Source organism: Euleptes europaea, chromosome 6 (assembly GCF_029931775.1).
Source record: "Euleptes europaea isolate rEulEur1 chromosome 6, rEulEur1.hap1, whole genome shotgun sequence".
In the NCBI taxonomy this organism is placed as follows: Eukaryota; Metazoa; Chordata; class Lepidosauria; order Squamata; family Sphaerodactylidae; genus Euleptes; species Euleptes europaea.
The window spans coordinates 26,143,908-26,163,801 of NC_079317.1; the positions used below are offsets into that span (position 1 = coordinate 26,143,908).

The window sequence follows — 19,894 nt, forward strand, 5'->3', positions numbered from 1 at the left end:
GCACATATACGCTGGGGAGTCGAGGTGACACTAGCCAGCCCTACCCTACATCCTGTAACCACCCTAGACCTGTCTGACATCCATGCATTAAATGTCATTTCTGCATAGGGGTCTATGTTAATTGGCCCCTATTCTAAGGGAACAACATCCAGTGCATAGATGTCAGGTGGGCCTGGAAGAAGGGATGCTGGAGCTTGTGCGGGCCTTTGCCCAGTAGGTGCTACGCAGGGTTGCTGACTGCCATCTGGTCTCTTAAGTAGCAGCTTAATTGGCTTAATTTACCTGGTGAGGTTTGTTTACCTCCATGCCCTGAAAAGCTCCCGCTGTCCATTTCCATGCATTCCTCTGCTAAAGGGAGAGGACACTTTTCTCCAGGCCTGTTGGCAACCTTGGTACTATGTCATCTGCAGAAGGCTATGGGGAAATCTGCATTAAACCATCCCACTTGTCACAATAACTTTGTGAGTCGGTGCAAAAGGAGTGAAATTCTACACTGTTTGCAAAGTTGTAGGATTGTTCAGGACGAGAAAAGGGGCACTGTTCTTTTAAAATACTTTGGACTAGATTGAATGAATTCTCCCTTTTAATTGTTCACAGCTTCAGAGACTGTAATGCAGGTATTTTGTTCCAGGTTTTAAGATTTCCCATGTGATGATATCCAGGTATCCAAAACAGCCACGGAAACTGATACACGATTGTACTAGCCACCATCGTCTAGTACTAAATGTCAGCCTTCTCTTACAGACTTCAAAGATATTTTAAGGAAAATACTGAAATTTTATTGTTTGTACATGTTCTAACCAAGTTGCTTTCATTGAGGACAAATTGAAAGCAAAAGGGTGTGTAATTCCTTCTGGTCAGTGACAGAAGGCCAGTAATGTTCCTTCCTTTGGGATCCAGAGCAAGACTCACCTTTCCCTGAAAGAGGCCCACCTCTGCTGTGGCACCCTCTAGACCATTTCTTGCCTGGGTTACCGACTGGGCATCCTGGCAGGAGTATTTCTTGGGGTTTCTGTTAGGTCTCTGCTCCTCTTCCCCCCCACCTTCTTTTTACCTGCCTGCTCCTAAACACTTTCACTAATAATCAGTCCCTTCTGTCCTTCCTTCTTTCCACAACCTTCCCATCCTAGTGGATGTAATCTACTTATGCCCAGGTAAAGTATGCTGATTTGCACTCGGGAACGCATTCCACAGTTCAGAACAAGTGTTGAAGCTTCCCAAAGAATGACCCGACAAATTTAGGCCCAGTCCTTTCCCTTGGCCCGCTGCACTTGAACCAGGCCACGATTAAATAGTCAGCAGCTTCATGACTTTTTTTTTCATGAGAGCCAAGGTGCTCTCCTTGATGCTGTAGTGTTGGACTGGCAGGCAGAAAGCAGGCTTAACAGAGACGGCGGGGCCATTTTAAAGAGAGCTTGGCTGTTAATATGTCTGTTCATTTCTCCCCCCCCCCACTGTGCATTATGACCTGGCAGCCACGTAAAGTGGTCCAGATTCTCATCTGTGTTGATGCCCAGCTCTCACATTCTAGAACCCACTGGTCCTGTTCTGGATCTGGGTAGGGTTATGCCAGATCACAGGCCACCCGCAAGTGAACAGACACAAAGACGAGTGAAATCGCCTTGGACCAAGTCAAACAGTTGCTCCATCTAGCTCGGCGCTTATCTGCTGTAATTGTCCCCTAGTTCTTAGGCACTGGAAAAGTTCTGGCTGAAATCCTTTAATTGAAGATGCATGGGATTGAACCCAGAGACCTTCTCCATTCAGCCTATGTGCTTCCCCACTAAGCCACAGCCCCCTTGCCTGAGTGCTGATGGGCCTAATCCCTCATGCTTGCATCTCTGTCTAGGTTTCTGCTAGCCTGGTTTCAGGAAAGCCTCACAGATCGTTATGAAAGCTTTTGCTGGCCTGCCTACAGTTTTGTGCCACAGGGCAGCTGGAGCAGTTGCTCTGGCAATCGACTCACCTAGAAGGAATTCCTGCTTCATAAGCAAGCAAGGACTAAATGCAAGCCTCTAAGCTCTTTCTTCCCGTCTGCAAGAAGGCTACGGTATTTCAGGCAAGACTCCAGGGACCATCCAAGATACAAACTGGAAAAGTCAGTCCTTCCTGGTTTGTTCTGCTTCCTTCCATCTCCATCGGCAGTCTGGTTCTCTACTGAGGAAGGTGAAGTGGGGTAGGGTTTCACAAGCAGTTCCTGCATAAATCCCCCCACCTTTTTTTTTAAAGCCAGTGCTGGTGGCAAAATCTCCATTGCTGTAGCAGCTGCAGAGCAGGGGCGGGTTGACCGTTCAACTTAAAGGGAAATGTCCTGGTGGGCCACTGCCCTAGAGGGCTGTTGTTGGCCAAGCCCCCAGCAACTCTACCGGTGCCTCGGGGGGGGGGGGGCATGTGGCTCAGACCATTGATAATCAGTCAGCTCACGAGTTGTCTCCTGCTGCGCCGCTGCTATTTTGTGGGCTGAGGCTGAGTCAGTGCCCATTGTTGGCGCCCCAAAGTTCAGTGGCCCCTGAAGTGTTGACCTGTGCGCTTCCCAGCCTGCTCCTGCTGCATAGCGTCCTCCCTTCCAAAGCTCCCCAGGCTTTTGAAATCCAAGCTGTCTTCTCCCACTTTTGCTGTACCAGCTGTGAGAAGCTTCCCACCTCCTTTTCAAGCAGAAGGACTCGCATGTTGGGTAAGAAAGGGGGCAGGAGATGAGTTCTGCTACACAGGAGGGCATTTGAGTCACTCAAAGGTAATGGTATTGCCTAATTTGTTTGGGTGCCGTCATTTAAAAATTTGCTTTAAAAAGCAACACAGGCAGCCCATTCCTGTAAGGGGGGGGGGAGATCCTTAGAAGCCAACATGACCCCGCGCCAGCGTAGGTGCCAGAATAAAGTAGCACCTACACCAGCATGGGGGCAAACACGTTGGCATCCTGGCACTGCCGGCCCCCCGCCGCCAGTGTAGCCACTCTGGCAAGGCTTTCCCAGAAGGGAAAGCCTGCGCCAGCGTGGCAGGGTGTTCCCAGGGGTGGAGCTGCCTTTAAGCAACTTTCACAGCCCTTTCGCCCCATGAACACCCCCTTGAGCAGTGGTGGGGCTGCACCACCTTTTTTGGTGACGCAGCCCCACTTTGTGCTATGGGGCATTCCCCCCTTTTTTTCATTATTTTATTTTTTAAGTTGGTTTTTTTCTTTTTTACTCCACGGTGGCTGGGAGCGGTGGAGCTGTGCTGCCTTCTCCTTCAGGATTGCGCTTTTAGCCTCCAGTTTGCCAGGGCTGACTGCCTCGTTTGTAGCCCAGATGGACATTTCGCAGCTTCTGGCTCTGAGGAAAGACGTTAGACGGTCTTAGGAAGTCATGTCTATTAGCTCTTTTCCCATCAATAAGTTTTCAGATGTTTTGTGTAAGCTGCTTCCTTCCCAAAATAAATTGATATGATTGAAACTAGTTTTGTACCCCCAGAATTCTCAGTAAACATTTTATACTATGTGCATTTTTAATGTATACAAGAAAGCTGTCATTTGAAGTGGTTCTCGGGAGAAATTTGGGGGAGGGGGTTGTGGTTAAACTGTTGCATCCGTATTTACATCATCCCCCCCCTTTCTTGGCATCCATTAATCAATTCAAATCCTGTTCCTGGCATTTTCTTTATATATTTTTTTCTCTTTCACTCTTTTAGCTTCTGATTCCTCCACATCTTCACCTCTCTCAAGAACAGAATCTCCTCTCCACCTGTTTATGTCTCCTCAGTCTCCTCACCCTCATCCCAAAACTGATACCTTTGTCTGGCCCTATGCAACCAATCCATATTGTGACCACGTTCCTGGGCCCTGCGAACCTCCACTCTGTAAACCGATTTCCTCTTTCTGATAGGCGTGTTAGTTTGCTCTCTGTTTGTGCTTCTGATAATCTCTGGAACTGCTAAGCACTCTTTGCACGGAACTGTTCTTGAACACCTGGGTGTTTTGGTGGGAGCTCCACCTACCTGTTTATATATATTTGATTAATTTTTCATGGCTTAGTTAAAACATTTGGAAGTTCCAGGGCTGTAGGCTCCCGTATTCCGTCTCCACGTTACTCAACACAGATAGTTTTAAGTGGCCGTGCAGTGAAATGAGGCTCACAGCTCCAGCCAACCAGAAAGGCCCATGAATTTCTACTTAAGAGGACCACTAGGGGGCTCCATTGCCTCCTTAAGATCACAGCGCCATAAGGAACCCCTGCAATATCATCTCTGGGGCAGCAGCAGCTGTGTTAGCACAGCGGTATCAACAGTCTGTTGCACTGGGATGTATTCCTGGTATTGGCGCCATGCAACACAATAAATAACTATTTTAAATAAGGTAATTAATAATAAATAACCAAGGAAGCTGTAGGATTACGCCAGCTTCAGGAGCCTTGCATCTAATCCTGGCTGCCATATCTGAGGGCCATTATTTTTTTTAGCAGGGCAATCCTATGCACAGTTGCTCCAACTAGTGGGATTAGATTGAAGTGACTTTGGATGGGATTGCATTGTAGGGGATCCCATTGCAGTTTTGGAGGTACCCCTAAAAAACGTGTGTGAGCTGTTCAGGTGCAAGCGGTGTACAGTCCCCTGTCAAGTACATGTTATGGCATGCATGCTCTCTGAGGGTGAAAACGCATGGTCGCTCCTTTATTCCCTGTTTCAGCCAGGATCGAACGCATGTTCTGCGAAAACGCATGCATTCGATCCTGGCTGAATCCTGGCTGAAACAGGGAATAAAGGAGGCTAAAGCAACCATACGTTTTCGCCCTGAGAGTTTTGCCCCTAGATTAAAGAAACCATGGAGCAGTCTGATCCAACTAAGCAGTTGTCACTGTGGCAGACAAGGACAGAAGATCCACATGAAAGACCATGAGGCTGGTCTCCTTGGCAGCAGGGCAGTCAGATTGTAGCATTGCTGGGTTAGATAGGAGAGTGACTGCCCCCTCCCCCAGTTGCCACGGGGCTGTAGGAGACTTGGGTATCTTGCGAGGAGCCAGGGAAGGCCAGAGAACATGTGCACCTTGCAGTTTGGGCCAGCTCAGCTGTCAGAAGTCCTGGAACGGGAAGAAGGAGAAGGACCCTGAGCCCACTCTTGACCGGGGATTGAGGGCAGGATAAAAATCAAAATTAATGAATAAAATTAATCTTATCTCAGGGTATGAGGCCTTGAACATGGGATGAGCTTGGTCCCCTTACCCTGCCATGTTAACTCGTCTTCCCACACGTGTTTGCCTCAACGTAATGTTTGAAGTAGTCCTCAGAAAATTGGCTGTTAGTGTAGTATGCAAGTGGGATTTCCGTCTTCTTGACCCCAGTTTGTCAATGATGTACTGGGGGGGTATCAATTAATGTTGCTTTAATTATGCTGCTTGTGGCAAAATGCATTATCTTCATTATTGAAGTTATGTCCAGTATCTTTATAATACTTACTAGGTTTGTTATCTTAGAGCCTTTATCGAGCAGAATTGGCAAACAAATATCATTTTAGACTGGATTCAGGAAAGACACATTTTATTCTTTATTCTGTATTTTGGCTTACTCTATACAGTTGGGTGGTGCTGTGTTAGTAAAAAAAATCTGTCCTTGTCTCTGGCACAGAATTTGAGGCACAGGTGCTAGAAAATAAATAACAAAGGGGTGTGAATTAATCAGGTCACAATGCAGTCAGATCCCATTTCAAAAACTCTCTGAAAGGGTAGCTTTTGTATTAACGCTCACTCTGTTCCCACTTGTATGTTTAGGGCTTTTTGTCATCCTGGTTCTTCACCATGACCTGTTAAGAACAGTGTACCTGTTTAAAAAACATCTGTCCCCTATGCAGAATGAGGTGCTAGGTTAAGATGGCACAAAATCTGGATTGCCCCCATCACACTGCAGGCTGGCGGTCATATTTTTGAATGTTCACGAATGCAGAAGATTTGCATGTAGGAAAGTGACATACCTGGGAGAAATCTACATGAAACTTTTCTCTGTCCGGTGTACATTGACAGCTTGTAGGGAAGTTCATTTTATTGTGATATATCTCCCCTGCAGGCTGAAATAGTACACTTCAGAATTCTGTTACCCTATTCGGCACAAAATTTCTCGAATATGTAGTTTGTATTTAGGCCTCCGACAGGTCACCGTCAGAATCCAGTGTTGGTAGAAACCCCGGAATGAATGCCCACATGATTCCCTCTAAGTTGAGTTATTAATTAAAAGTTTGATGCTGCTTTGAACTTGTGGAAACTTCCTTTGCCCCCACAAAGGCTTAGAAAATTGAAGATGGGCTTCTGCTTTGAAAAACATTAACACAGTTTGATTAGTCGGGGGAAGTGCTGTAGACAATTTCCTTTTCAAAACTGAACCTCTGTCAAGCATATGACTGTAATGTAGTGTGGCCCATGTAGTATTAAATTGTTTGCCCTCGGTGAGGGCTGTGACTCACTTGGAACTCCATCGGGATGAATAATGAGAAGTTGTCGAAATGTGAACAGCGCAATAGGCTGTGAATTTTCCACCTCCTATGAAAGCCACAGTAGCAAAGAGAGAAATGTTTGTGATAAGTTTTTGCAAGAATTTCTACTTCAGACTTTCACCTAACCTAAGAATAGACCCTCCTGTGCGTGATCTGCATATAATGTGATCCCCCCGCTTCCCACTTCTTTTTGAGTTCATACGAGTACAAAACGGTACGCCTCCTCTATGGCTTTCTTCCTATAAATATGCATACTCTGTTATTTTTCTGTGTTCTGTTTCAATATGACAGCAAGAGGGATGGAGCACACCCTTTTTTCCAAATTCTCATTGAAAGTTCGCCTATTTGAACAACCTCATTTCAATACCTTTTGGAAATCAAGAAAAATGGCTTACAGTTTGAAGGTTATCAGAAGTGTATTTGCTTTTTTTGTGTAAATTCTGTTTTTATAGCTCTTTTATCCTTTTGTGATTTTAATTTGTGGTTTGATCTGTTGTTTAAAGGCAATCCTCCAGACGCTTACTTTCATGGTTTTTTCTCCCTTTTTTCAGTTTGTAAGTAGTATTTACTATACAGGTGTATTCCTTAACTTTCTAAAAGACGTCAGAATAACCCCACTCCACCCACCCCTTTCACCACAGAATGTAAATGTTGTCCATTCGTCTTGGAGGTTTGACAGTGTGTGCAAAACAAAGCTGCCGCTCTTTCAGGTCACCCCCCTTGAGGCTGTAATCCTTACGAGATCTGGATGCGCTCCGCTAGCGCTAGACTGTGTTTTTTTAAGAGGCAGTATTAACTTCTGGAGGGCTGCAAATAAAAGAGTTTGGGCAACATAGGGCTTATTTCTCATATTTGTTACTTGAAATTCTTAATCCGCCACGTCTGTGTACCATTGCGTTGATTTGTCTTGCTAAGGTTTTCCCCCCAGGGCTGTTCCTCCCCCTTACACTATAGTACGTCACTTTGCTCACATAACAGGGAGGATCAATGGCAGATTGGAGAGTAAAAAATACATTAAAAGAAAATGAAACACTATCTTTTTCTAGAGTCTCGTTTTACAGTACTGAACATTTGATTGCACCCCTGTTCTTAACATTTTTAGTCTAGTTCTTTGTATTTCTTTTTACAGTCTAATTCAAGGCAAAATAGATTTTGACCCAAATAATAGGGGTGTTCTATGTTTGGCGGCAGGGGGTATGGTTGCTTCATGAACCAACCCTATGGACCAAAGGAAAATTTCCCTTTAATGGTCTTATCCTGAACGAGTAGAAAGCTCCAAGCTTCGTATACTTGACACACGTAATCCATTTCCCAAAATGTTGACAAGCAGGCATTGGGGCAGATGAGTTGTTGCAGATGCCAGCGAAGCCTTGGGAGATTTTTCAGAAGGAAATAGCTCTTTCGTTTAGTCCTGCAGAAAGTACTGTCTCTTCTCCTAAAGAGTGTGTTTGCTTGCACCGGCATACAGATCTCTGCATGCTACACATTTTGATGTTCATGCATGCGGAATCTGACGTGTGTTTTCATCTTGCATGCTTTTGCTCAATTCCATTCCTTTCCTCTCCTGAAGTTAAGATGCATTGTTCTCATGAGATTTGACTGAAAAGCAAGTTTCCATTTTGTAGCAAGGAGAGAGTGAGTCTATGAGGATTTGCGTTATGTGATTTAACCATTTCATCATTCATTTGGCAATCGTAAATGGGGAAAAACCCTACAGGGCAGTAGAAGTATATGCACCACACAAGACATGGATATTTTTCGTAAGCCTCCAAGTAGAAAGAATTCAGCTAATTGCCTTCTTTTTTCTTTGCTGAAATTGTCCAGTTTATCAACTGTTCAGAAATGGAAGTCCTCCTTGGACTAAATACCAGCAAAAATGCTGACAAATGTGGTCATCACCTTGTCGTGATGACTGGCTTCTTTTGTTGGTCGTTCAAATTGTGGCAGTTGCCTATTGTGATTGTAAAATAAAGCCATTCAGACAAAGCACGAGTTCACCTTAAATTGATGGAAGCTTTCATTATGTTGGTTAAGTAATCCTGGGCATGTACTTCTTCACAAATAGATCTGTAGCGACACAAACTGTGAGACAGTAAATGCTGTAGTCCAGGAAACAATGGTTAAAATATCTAGATCTTAGTCATTTCCAAGAATGAGCCTTTTGACTCCATATTTCCCCCCCTTAAGTATTGGTGGAAGAGTTCAATGACAAATATGCCAAAAGTTATAGCAGAAACTCTCTGGCTAGAATAGGAATTCAAGTGCAAACTGCATAAAAGACTCATTACCAGGCTTTGCCAATCTTGCCATGGATGGATATTCTGAAATGTGTTATGGTTAAGGGACTCGTGTGAGAAAATGAACCTACGAAGAGCCCTGCTGGATCAGGTCAATGGTCCCTATAGCCCTCCTGTTTCCCACAGCTGCAGTTCACTTGCCCTTGGAGGCCCAAAATTTCCCCCCTTCAACCGGCATTCAGAGCTATGCTACTTGTCAGGCGCAATAGCTACCTTTTCTTCATGCAATTTGCCATTATGCCCTGTTAAATCCACCTAAGCTAGCAGACATCAGATCCTGGGGCAGTGAATTTCATAAGTGATAAGTACATTATTCTTTAAAAGTCTTCCTAAAGGGGTAGGGGGGAAAAACCTTTAAAAATAGGAAACTAATATGTTGGAGAGAAGGCAAACTCTTTTCCCCAGGGATCTTGCTTTCTACCTACCTTTTCTGTGTATGGAAGGCATACAGTTTGAATTGCTACAGTCCAAAGTCTTACCAAGCTATAAACTTTCTAGTGCATTGTTCTCTTGTCCTTCCTCCAAGAAGCTCAGAGCAGCCAACATGGTCCTCCCCACCGCCAATTTATCTCCACAACAACCCTGTGAGGTAAGTTAGGCTAAGAAAGTGACTGGCCTAAGGTTACTCAGCAACCTTGATGTCAGAATGGGAATTTGAACCTGGATCTTCCAGATCCTGCTCCACCCACTAGACAATGCTTGCCTCAGCTTGTTCTGAGTCTGTATTATATGCCTGGGAGTAGAAAACCTTTTGACTTCAGCGACGGGCAAAACATCGATGGCAGTTCATCCCTTTAGGGAACAGAACTGCAATTGTGCGAGGGGCAAAGATTGCCTCAGTCCAACTGATAAAAAGGTAAACATCATGGCACCCAGCTCTCGCTGGCCAGTTGTGGCTTAACTCTCCTTTACAGAGAAAATGATGACAAGGTGAATACAGAGCAGTGTTAGCTGGCTGACAAGCCTATGTGTTGCTATTTTTGCAAGGACGTAGGCACATTTCCCACAATGCGCTGCTTTTGCAACAAGAGTGCTGTTGAGAGGGAGATGCCTGTGGTGTGCACATTTGCAAACGTGTCTGCCACCACAGACACTTTACCTTTTTACAGTTCGTCCTGATGACAGAGAGCTGTTGTAAGCTGCACCAAAATACAGATTATAATGGAGTATCGGGAAAAGATATAGATACTTTTGCTTTTCAAAAGCAACATGGGTGGGGTGAAAATGGGGGGGGGGACCTGGAGAAATGGAGGAGCTTCAGTCACTCTAGATTGCAAATGCAGACATCTTCAGTCAGCCCATTTGGGGTTGGCTGGGGAAGACTATAATTTATTTATTTACTTCATTTTTAGTCGGCCTTCCTTGCTGAGGTTCAAAGTGGGTTATAAAATATAAACAGCAAATGCCTCCAATAAACAAGGCAGTAGGACTAGGGTTACAGAATTAGAAAACAATGAAAAGAAACCTTTTCTAAGGTATGATATGCAGAAAGTAGGTTACAAAGGAAGAAGGCAGTGCAGCAAAAGGAAGGTAATGTATACAATAAATATTGCAATAGGCTACAATCCTATTCCTTCATAAAAGCAACCTCCTGAGCTGTCCCATTATACTGCAGTTCTGATTCCTTAATAAAAATGCCCTCCTGAACATTTCTGTTTTGCATCTCCCGTTGAATGACGGAAGGGTTGGGGCCTTCCTGGCCTGCTGAGGCAGGCCCTTCGGGAGCCTGTTGGGAAAAAAATTCGGTAAAATTCAGATTCGGCAAAATTCGGCCCGTTTTGATTCAGGCCGTGCCGAAGTCCGAACTCCCCCACTTCGGATCCCCGAAATTCGGGTGAGATCCCGAGTTCGGGGAAAAATTCGGGCCCCCGCGCGCCTTCAGGGGGGCGTGGAACAGATCTGTGCCTCCCGGCCGGGAGGCACAGATCTATTTAAAGCCCCCCCCCCCGCGCGCCTTCAGGGGAGCCCCCTGAAGGCGCGCGGGGTGGTGGTGGAATAGATGTGTGCCTCCCAGCCGGGAGGCACAGATCTATTTAAAGGGCCCCCTGCACGCCTTCAGGGGGCCCTTTAAATCGATCTGCGCCTCCGGGCGCCTTCAGGGGTGGTGGTGGAATAGATATGTGCCTCCCGGCCGGGAGGCACAGATCTATTTAAAGCCCCCCCCTCACCTTCAGGGGAGCCCCCTGACGGCGCGCGGGGTGGTGGTGGAATAGATGTGTGCCTCCCAGCTGAGAGGCACAGATCTATTTAAAGGGCCCCCTGCGCGCCTTCAGTGGGCCCTTTAAACCTATCTGCGCCTCCGGGAGGCGCAGATCTGTTTAAAGCCCCCCCACCCCGCGCCTTCATGGAAGCCCCGTGAAGGCATGGGGGGGACCACGAATCTGCCGAATTTATTCGCCGAACCCCCGAAATGGGCAAATTTGGAAACGGGGGAAATTCAGCTGTTTTCCGGTTCGGGACAAACCAAATCGACAGCCCTACGAGAATGTGCATGAATGGGCAGTTGTTGATCTTATCCATTTGCACAGTGGCTTTTCTTTCTGGAACACCCATTCCCCATACTTCCTTTGCTTAACATCCAGTACAGCCACACCAGCAGATGTTATGGTTAATGCTTACCAGCTTGTTGGAATCTGGGTACTCTTAACTTTCATTATCATGATATGTGCCAATAGATGTAAAGGTCCTTTCATAGGCAGTTGCCCTTCTGATAGTTTTGTTAGTACACAAGAAGTCATTAAGTACACCATGGTTTGGCCCCACAGAGGCCACATGTGCACATGAAGGGCTCCTCTCCATGCACATGGGGAGCATGTTGGGTTCCACTCCCTCCAAGCTGCAGATCCCTGCCCCACATCACACGCTGTTCCATAGGGTCCCTGGACCCCAGGAACCGGGGGGGGGGGTCAGTGTGCTGCTGCAGGAAATTGACTGAGAAAGTTACATTGAGTGTGTGGAACACTTCCCGCAGTTCTTTGGATCTGGGCCAGTGATGAGCATAAGAAGATAAGAGCATAAGAAAAGCCATGCTGGATCAGACCAAGGCCCATCAAGACTGCCAGTCTGTTCACACAGTGGCCAACCAGCTGCCTCTAGGAAGCCCACAAGCAAGACAACTGCAGCAGCAGCATCCTGCCTGTGTTCCAGAGCACCTAATATAACAGGCATTCTCCACTGATCTTGGAGAGAATAGATATGCATTGTGACTAGTAGCCATTTTGACTAGTAGCCATGAACAGCCCTCTCTTCCATGAACATGTCCCCTCCCCTCTTAAAGCCTTCCAGGTTGGCAGCCAGCATCACATCCCTGGGCAGGGAGTTCCACAATTTAACTATGTGCATACAGTGGTCTCAGTACAGTGGCAGGTCCCCTGCACCCACATCCTACACGCACTGATCGGAAGACGTTTACTTTCTGAGAAGACACATCTTAAGACCAGGGTGTAAGAGTGCAAGATGGATCCAGAAAGGAACTAAAAGGGATTGTATTGAAGGTGTAGAAGAAATCAATTCAGCACCTTTTGGCTAATCTTTTGAATCAAAACCAACCACTCATCCAGAACTGTTTTTAGAAAGCTCTTGTGCCCACAGCGGCTGTGGGGTGAGCTGAAACTCTGTTGATGAAGCTTTCCTCCTCTGCATGCCAGGAAAAGTTTTCAGTCTGCTAAATTTCAGCTTGACATGCAGCTGTTAAAGACGTAGGATCCCGACCAGACCAAAAGAGCTAAGAACCGTAAATGGATGCGTGAGTGGCTAATAAAGCAATAGTTTCAATAGAAATATTATTATTTCAGAGAGAAGATTAATGCATTTGATCTCTGTTCTTAATTTTCTGTCAAAGAAAAACTAGAATGTGAGTAGATCATGTACCACTGCAGCAAGACACAAAATATTCAATTTGTTTTGTTTTGGAAATACATTCAATGCTTTACTCTTTATTAACTGATGACCAAAGCTTCTTGATATTGAAGTTGGAAGCTTCTATGAAATGTTCAACTCTGATGCATATATGTGAATATTATGATCCCTGGTAACATATTTCAGTTGTTCATTTTGGGGCCAGATTAATTTTAAATTTCAGTAAGCACCTCTTTAACTGCAGCAAGACTTCTATATTTCTAGATATTGTGATAGGCACCAGTGGCTTATGTTATACCACTTTGCATTTCCTTTTAGAACAGAGAAACAGTCCAGATACTTTTAAAAATAATAAAGTATAGGAAAACAAAGAAGAACTGCAAATGTTTAACCAACACATTACATGCATTATCATCTGGAATATTTTACATTTTAAAGCAATGAGTAGATTTATTTACAGGTCAGATTTTCTTTGCTGTAAAAAAATCCGTTTAGGAAAAAGTGTCCATTCCGGTTGTTAATATTGGTGATTAAAGTGATCTTTACAATTTGTGCAGCTTTAATTGGCTTCTGCTCAGGGAAGTGTTGAGATTTCTTCTATGTATTTTAGTTTATTTTAGTCCATCTATTATTATCCTTAAAATAGTCTTCTAATTGCTGCATTCCCCCCCCCCCAAGAGGAGCAATGACGAGCATTGGAGAGCAAAGTTGTGTGTGTGTGTGGGGGGGGAATTACATCATATAGCATCATCACAAACCTCTTTGGGTCTGACTGCTTACATGTGTGTATATATGGAATGTATATGCCTATGAGTGACAGAGAAAAGCTATTTGTGATTCATGGCAGCTGCTCAACTTTCATCAGTCATTTCTGCCAATAGTAAAATAGGCTTTTTAAATTGTAGGGTTGTGAATCTTAACATTGTGATGATCAGCAAAAGCACTGAAACTTTAGACCAGGGGTGTCAAACATAAGGCCCGTGGGCCGGATCCAGCCCCTTGAGAGCTCTTATCCGGCCCACGAGGCAACCCCCCCACGCACACACAGACACTCTAAATCGGGGCTGGCGAGGCATGGCCCTGCCTGACGAAGTGACATTTATGTCATATTCAGCCCTCATAATAATTGAGTTCGACACCCCCTGCTTAAGACATTTTTAGGTTTTAGTAACACTTTTACATTGTGAAGGGTAAAGAATGAGGAATTGAACATAGCATGTGTGACCCTCTTTTTTATTTTTAATTGTTTTGCGGTGCTCGTGTGTTCTTTACTAACGCCAACCGTTTTTTATTACCTCCGCAGGTTCGATTCACGCCACTTCAATCGCAGCCTCCAGAGTGGAACAGGCCCTGTCTGAGGTGGCCTCTTCCTTGCAGAGTAGCACTCCCAAGCAGGGCCCCTTGCATCCTTGGATGACTCTAGCTCAGATCTGGCTTCATGCAGGTGAGTGGGAACAGCCCCTGTTTTCTATCCCTGCTCGTTAGCTTCAGGATTCTGTGATCGTTTCATTCAGAAGGCCAGAACGCGGCTGTTTGTCAGAGCCTTTTAAGGACAGAAATGTGGCGGTTTGTTACATTTCAAGACAAAGAACATTGTGTGTTTAATTAACTGAAGCAGCGGTCAAGGGGAGGATGGCATTTGGTACTCAGGAGGTGGACTTTTTTTCACCCTTCCCAGCCACTACTCAAGTTGTGCTGAGTCGCAGACATTTAAAAGTAATTCATTGGAAATTAAATCCGACCGTGTTTTGCTGAACTTTAATCTAGCATTATAATGGAAATGTGCAATTGGGGAAGGTGAATAATTCAAACAGTAAACTTTATGCAGAAAGATAACCTTTAAAATTGTGGGTTTTTTCCCTGCAGACTAGCAATGGGGGTAACAGTAACATATTTCTGGGAAGGTTTTTTTTTTTATTATTTCAGTGTTTTATTTTAGTTGTGTGGTAGAGATTTTGGTTAGATTTCTCATGCACTACATCTCAGGCAAGAGTGGGGGGAAATAAGAATCTAGGCTGTTTGGTCACAGGTGAGTTGGCTATTTGTGTATGCTGTCAGACCCTGTAAAGGGCTGCTTCAGTCAGACTATGCTTTTTTGAGACATCAGATGATGAATCACTTTGAGCTAAAACAAACAGAAGCCTCACAAAATGTGTATGTTGCTGCGTTGTTTCATTTTAAACCTGCAGGGTGAAGGCTCACATGTTCTACTGTTTACCTGCATAAAAGCGAGTTTACACAGAAAATGAGGACAGCAGAGAGGATGTTCTAGGCTTATTCTGTGCAATGGAACACTCATACATTCAATTCATTACCTGCACTCTGACCTGATTCAGCCTAGCTTCAGATACAGGGCTCCTGCTCATCTGTTTTAGCTCAGGCAGCCCTGTCTGAGCATGATTATCTTAAAAGTTTTGTTTATCTTCTACCATTGTGGTTATAGGTACATAGATTAGTACCACAGAGATTTAGGTTATAATTCTGCGAAGCTCCCTGGGCCAATCGATATCTCCCAGCCTAATCTACCTCAGAGGGTGGTTGTGAAGATAGGAGACTGTGTACGTTGCTCTGAGCATAATAGAGGGAGGAAAAAATTAAAATTTAAGCAATAATAATATTTGGAAATAAGCCTCAATTATTTAAAAACTATTTGCTCCCAAGCACTTATGCCTAAGTTTGTAGCCTTAATCTGTTTTCTCAATTAGTTAATTGATGGTAAATGTATCTGATGCTTTTAAAAATCTCTAACAGACAAGGGGAGAGCCAGTATGGTGTAGTGGTGCAGTGGTTAAGAGTAGTGGACTCTAATCTGGAGAACCAGGCTCAACTCCCCACTCCTCCACATGAAGCCTGCTGGGTGACCATGGGCTGGTCACAGTTCTCACGGAACACTCTGAGCCCACGTGGATGCAGGCAGTGGCAAACCACCTCCGAATGTCTCTTGTCTTGAAAACCCTATGGCGTCGCCATAAGTCAACAGTGACTTAACAGCACACACACATACACAGCAGACAAGGCAGTTTAAAAAGTCAATCGCTATCAGGGGAAAATCAGTAACATCGGTAAAACCAGAGAATCACATTAATCTATTAGTGCACATTCTGTGAGACCCTATGTAACTACAGTACATATTAAAATATCATACACACACATTTATATATACCTTAACACTGCAAATCAGCAAACTAATCCCAGCCATATATGGCAGAATATTTCAACTGAAATCTAGATAGAAAAGCAAGGATTTGCATCTTCCAACATAGGAAAAATCTTGGGGGAAAGGAAAGAATGGACAGGCTCCAAACCTGAACTAGGCCTTGACAGTGGAAACATAAAGCCACACAATGTGACCTCTCAGCTGCAGGTTGTTTCCCATTATTCATAAGCAACTAGTGGCGAGAAGTTATCCTTTTTTCCTGAATGTATTTTCATGCAGGAAAAGTGGATTCTTGGTAGAACAAGCAGAGGCACGGAACTTGCTTATACAAAAGATATTGGGGGGGGGGGTTTAAACTGGACACAGGTATCTACTTGTATTGCATTTGTGTATGAAATGGATTCCCCAGGGTATCATCTCCAGAGTTAGCAGTGGCTGTAGCATCTTCAAAAGATGCTGTAGAACGTTTGAAGGTACAAATGGGGGACCCCCAAGGACTTGCAGGGGCATCTCATTTTTACTTCCCCCCACTATTTCCTCTTTCCCTTCCCTGAAAGCCCCCATAGCCTTTCCTCTTTTCCAGCTTCCTCCTTTCCACCCACCCACCAGCCAGCCTACCTTTATTTGCCCCCTGTCTTCCGCTTTCCCTCCTTCCCTCCCCTTGACAGCCTCTACCCAGGAAAACTATGGCCCAGTTGTGCAGTGCCAGCCACCAAACCCCAGTATGCGGTGCCAGCCACTGGGTCTAGCCAAGTTGCATGGTGAAGGTGATACAAATGTACTACCGGAGTAATAGATTCATTTTTATAGATATTGTACGTTTAAATCTACCATATTATATTTCCATTTTAAAACATGTTAGCTTGAACATATTTTAGCAATGCATGGTACATGGTCTGTGTCAGTTCGTCCTTTTTCAATGGCTAGTTGAAGCTCAAGGGGTGTAATCATAACATCTACCGTAATGTGTAATTTATCAGTCAAAAGGTGCTATTTAGCAAATGCCATCAGTTGTTCTTTGACATTTATTTAAATTAGCATTTAAACAATTCATATCCTGAAGAGGAAAGTCGTGCTAGGTAGGCATTGTTCCCCTTAAGAGTTGCCTTATTTTGAATTCAGCTGCTATTGTTTAAAATGCATTAGCATTTAATATTGCATCACGGGCCATAATTTAAGTATTTTAGAAAAACAAAAGGCAACTTGAATAAAAGTCCTTGAGGACAAGAACCTTGGGAGATATCTTATTCAGCGTGTTTCATGACTGATTGGGGATTTGATTTAATATCTCCTTAGTACTCTAACCACTGCATCACAAGGGCTGTAGTCCTAAGAGCACTTCTTAGGAATGAGTAAGCCCCATTGAATAAAATTGACTAACTTCTAAGTAGATGCCCTTAGAACTGGTCTCGATGCACTTTGAATCCTCACGTTCCAAGTTCAGGGACGGGGGAGAGAATCTGTGGCCTGGTATACTTTCAGCCCAAATTAGGCACCAAACCAAGAGGTTCTATTTTTCTAGCTGTTGAAGTGACTTGGCGAAACACAAGTGACTTGGCTGGGCCCCTTGGGTGGCTGACCAATGACGACTGCATTCTGTATTTGTGTATATCCCTGTAGAATAGAACAGGGCCTGTTTGTATTATTTTTTGTAAGGACCATGGCAATTTTTCGGTTCTTTTACAGACAAATATAACAGTGAAAAGCAGAAATGGGAATTTAATTGGGTAAAAGCATGTGTTAATCTCTCTTCTTCCTGACAGCTGAAGTATACATAGGAATCGGGAAGCCTGCAGAAGCTACAGCGTGTACTCAGGAAGCTGCTAACCTCTTTCCGATGTCTCACAACGTTCTCTACATGAGAGGTCAAGTGGCAGAACTCCGGGGGAACATCGATGAAGCCAAACGTTGGTACGAAGAGGCCTTATCCATCAGTCCAACACATGTCAAAAGTATGCAGAGACTGGTAAGTCCAAAATATCCCCCGTCGCTGGAAGTATAAACTCTTGGATTGAGCAGAAGAGAGTGATCGTGGAGTCTCGAGTAACTGGGCTTCAATTATGGGGAAGAAAAGGGTTGCATCATGACTGTCTTCTGGAGAGAAGGAGAGGGCAGAGATACATAGGAAGAGGCAAATTAATGTGAAAGATAAACACTTCACAGGGGGACCCATGATGCACACTGTGGTCCAAGGTGGGTTGAAGGTCTGGAAAAGCTACTGATTTAGGTAACCACCAGTTATACTTCGAAACATTTATTCTGTTAGTTGGTTAATTATTTCTAGTCCAACCCCACTGCTTAGCCATTGAAACCAAACCAATACCTCAGACTATGACTGATTAGCCATAAAGAGCTGAGTTCAAATTTGTACTTATCGTTGAACTCACGAGGTGATGTTGGGCCTCTGTGCCTACTTATAGGCCTTCGGGGGGCATCTGTTTTTGGTCACTGTGTGAAGCAGGATGCTGGAGTAAATGATTGTTGGACAGTCACTCTTACCTTCTTAAGAAGAGTATGTTTAGAAAGGGGGAAGAATTGCATCCTCCACTTGTCTTCACATGAAACTGTTGCATTGTGCACTCCAATGAAAAGAGATTGGGGAATTAACCTCTTTCTTTAAAAAAAAATACTTGGAGATATTTGTTTCCTTGTCCAGTTTCCCCCAAGATCTGCAGAGAAGCCTGGCCAAAGGGGTGCATTTTTTCCTCCTTCCTGGAAGAAACTAGTATCAGAGGAGCATGCCTATTATATTAGGTGCTGTGGAACACAGGCAGGATGGTGCTGCTGCAGTCGTCTTGTTTGTGGCTTCCTAGAGGCACCTGGTTGGCCACTGTGTGAACAGACTGCTAGACTTGATGGGCCTTGGTCTGATCCAGGAGGGCCTTTCTTATGTTCTTATGAGAAGGGGATGCTATTTGCAGTTTCTTGCATGAGTGTCATAGGTTTTGCAGTAGGGAATCTTCAGTGGAAGTGTTGTGGTCCCTCTGCAGCTGAAATACCTAGAAGACATCTACAAGGCTGTGCATCAACTCCAGTATTCTTAGCAGTTCCTCCATTATGTTCCTTTCTGCAGAGTTATTAGAACTGCCACTACATGATTGGGTTTATATGGAGACACCTAATTTGTGGCATGGGCTTCTTGAAGAATTCAGGAAGGCACATGTCCTCCTGGTCTTCAGGAGAGTTTAGATGGTCCAGTTAAGCAAGAGAGCTTTGGAGGAGTAGGTATAGAGTAGGTTTTATCTGGATTGTTTGATATTATCTATTTTTGCTGTGTGACTTTTTAAACTGCATTTTAAGTCACTTTGGGTTGCTTTTTGGGAGAAAGGCAAGGAGAAGAGTTATAAATAACTATACATCAACTATTCTCACTTTAAAGAAGGAAGTTGCAAGGGACTGCGGGAGGGGGGCATTTGTACCCGCACACCTTCCTCGTCTGGAGTGTGTCGGATCTGTCAATGGAATGGGATGCGCCCAGATGCAGTCACCTAATTTTTGGCCCCGAGCTGTTGAAAGCATTATGTGGGAATCAGATTGCAGATGCGTGGCTTGCTTTCTCTATGATCTTTCCGGTGCATGGTCAACAATTCAATCAGCGATTGTGACCTTAATTATGGTGTTAATGTTGTTGTTGTTTTAAATATCGGAAGTCTTAGCTTAAAAACTGATTTGGATAAGTGATACAAATAATCCTTTCCTGTACTCAAAAGCCTTTAATGCATTCCTCTTGTTAGAAACAAATGGATGGTTCCTCCCCCACCCGGTTGAATTATTGTGCTTGACATCAAACTGCAGTTTGGGGAAAAAATAAAATCTGCATTACTGAACATTGCACACCTAGGGATGCGTCCAGTGAATTATAACTCTACTTGAAAACTGCAAAGTGTTAAAGTTCTCCACCTTTCTCCTGCTATGCAAATTGTTGTTTGTACTCCAACAAACCTGGAAAGTATCATTTCCAACTTAAATCTTGCAAATGCAGTGGAAACATCTAATCATTAAAAAGCAGACGTCTGTCCAAATTGTCGGTTGTCAAAGGGAAGTTTTTAAAAACTGCATTTCATTTTCAATAAGTATGAATGAGCTATGATTTATTTTTCTGAAATATTATGCAAACCTATGTTGTCATTC

The 19,894-nt window shown here is 44.2% G+C and overlaps 1 protein-coding gene across 4 annotated transcripts in view; it reads left to right on the forward strand.

Moving 5' to 3' along the window:
* The window catches only part of TTC7B (tetratricopeptide repeat domain 7B), a 128,382-nt gene that overhangs the window by 91,038 nt on the left and 17,450 nt on the right, over positions 1 to 19,894 (forward strand). For 2 of the 4 annotated variants that reach the window (XM_056851308.1, XM_056851305.1), the window contains 4 exons: positions 3,664 to 3,831; positions 6,955 to 7,005; positions 13,910 to 14,050; positions 17,527 to 17,729. In XM_056851308.1, the coding sequence (XP_056707286.1) occupies positions 3,664 to 3,831; positions 6,955 to 7,005; positions 13,910 to 14,050; positions 17,527 to 17,729 (563 nt within the window). The remainder of the gene's footprint in view (positions 1 to 3,663; positions 3,832 to 6,954; positions 7,006 to 13,909; positions 14,051 to 17,526; positions 17,730 to 19,894) is intronic. The other 2 variants (XM_056851303.1, XM_056851304.1) reach the window with 1 other exon arrangement.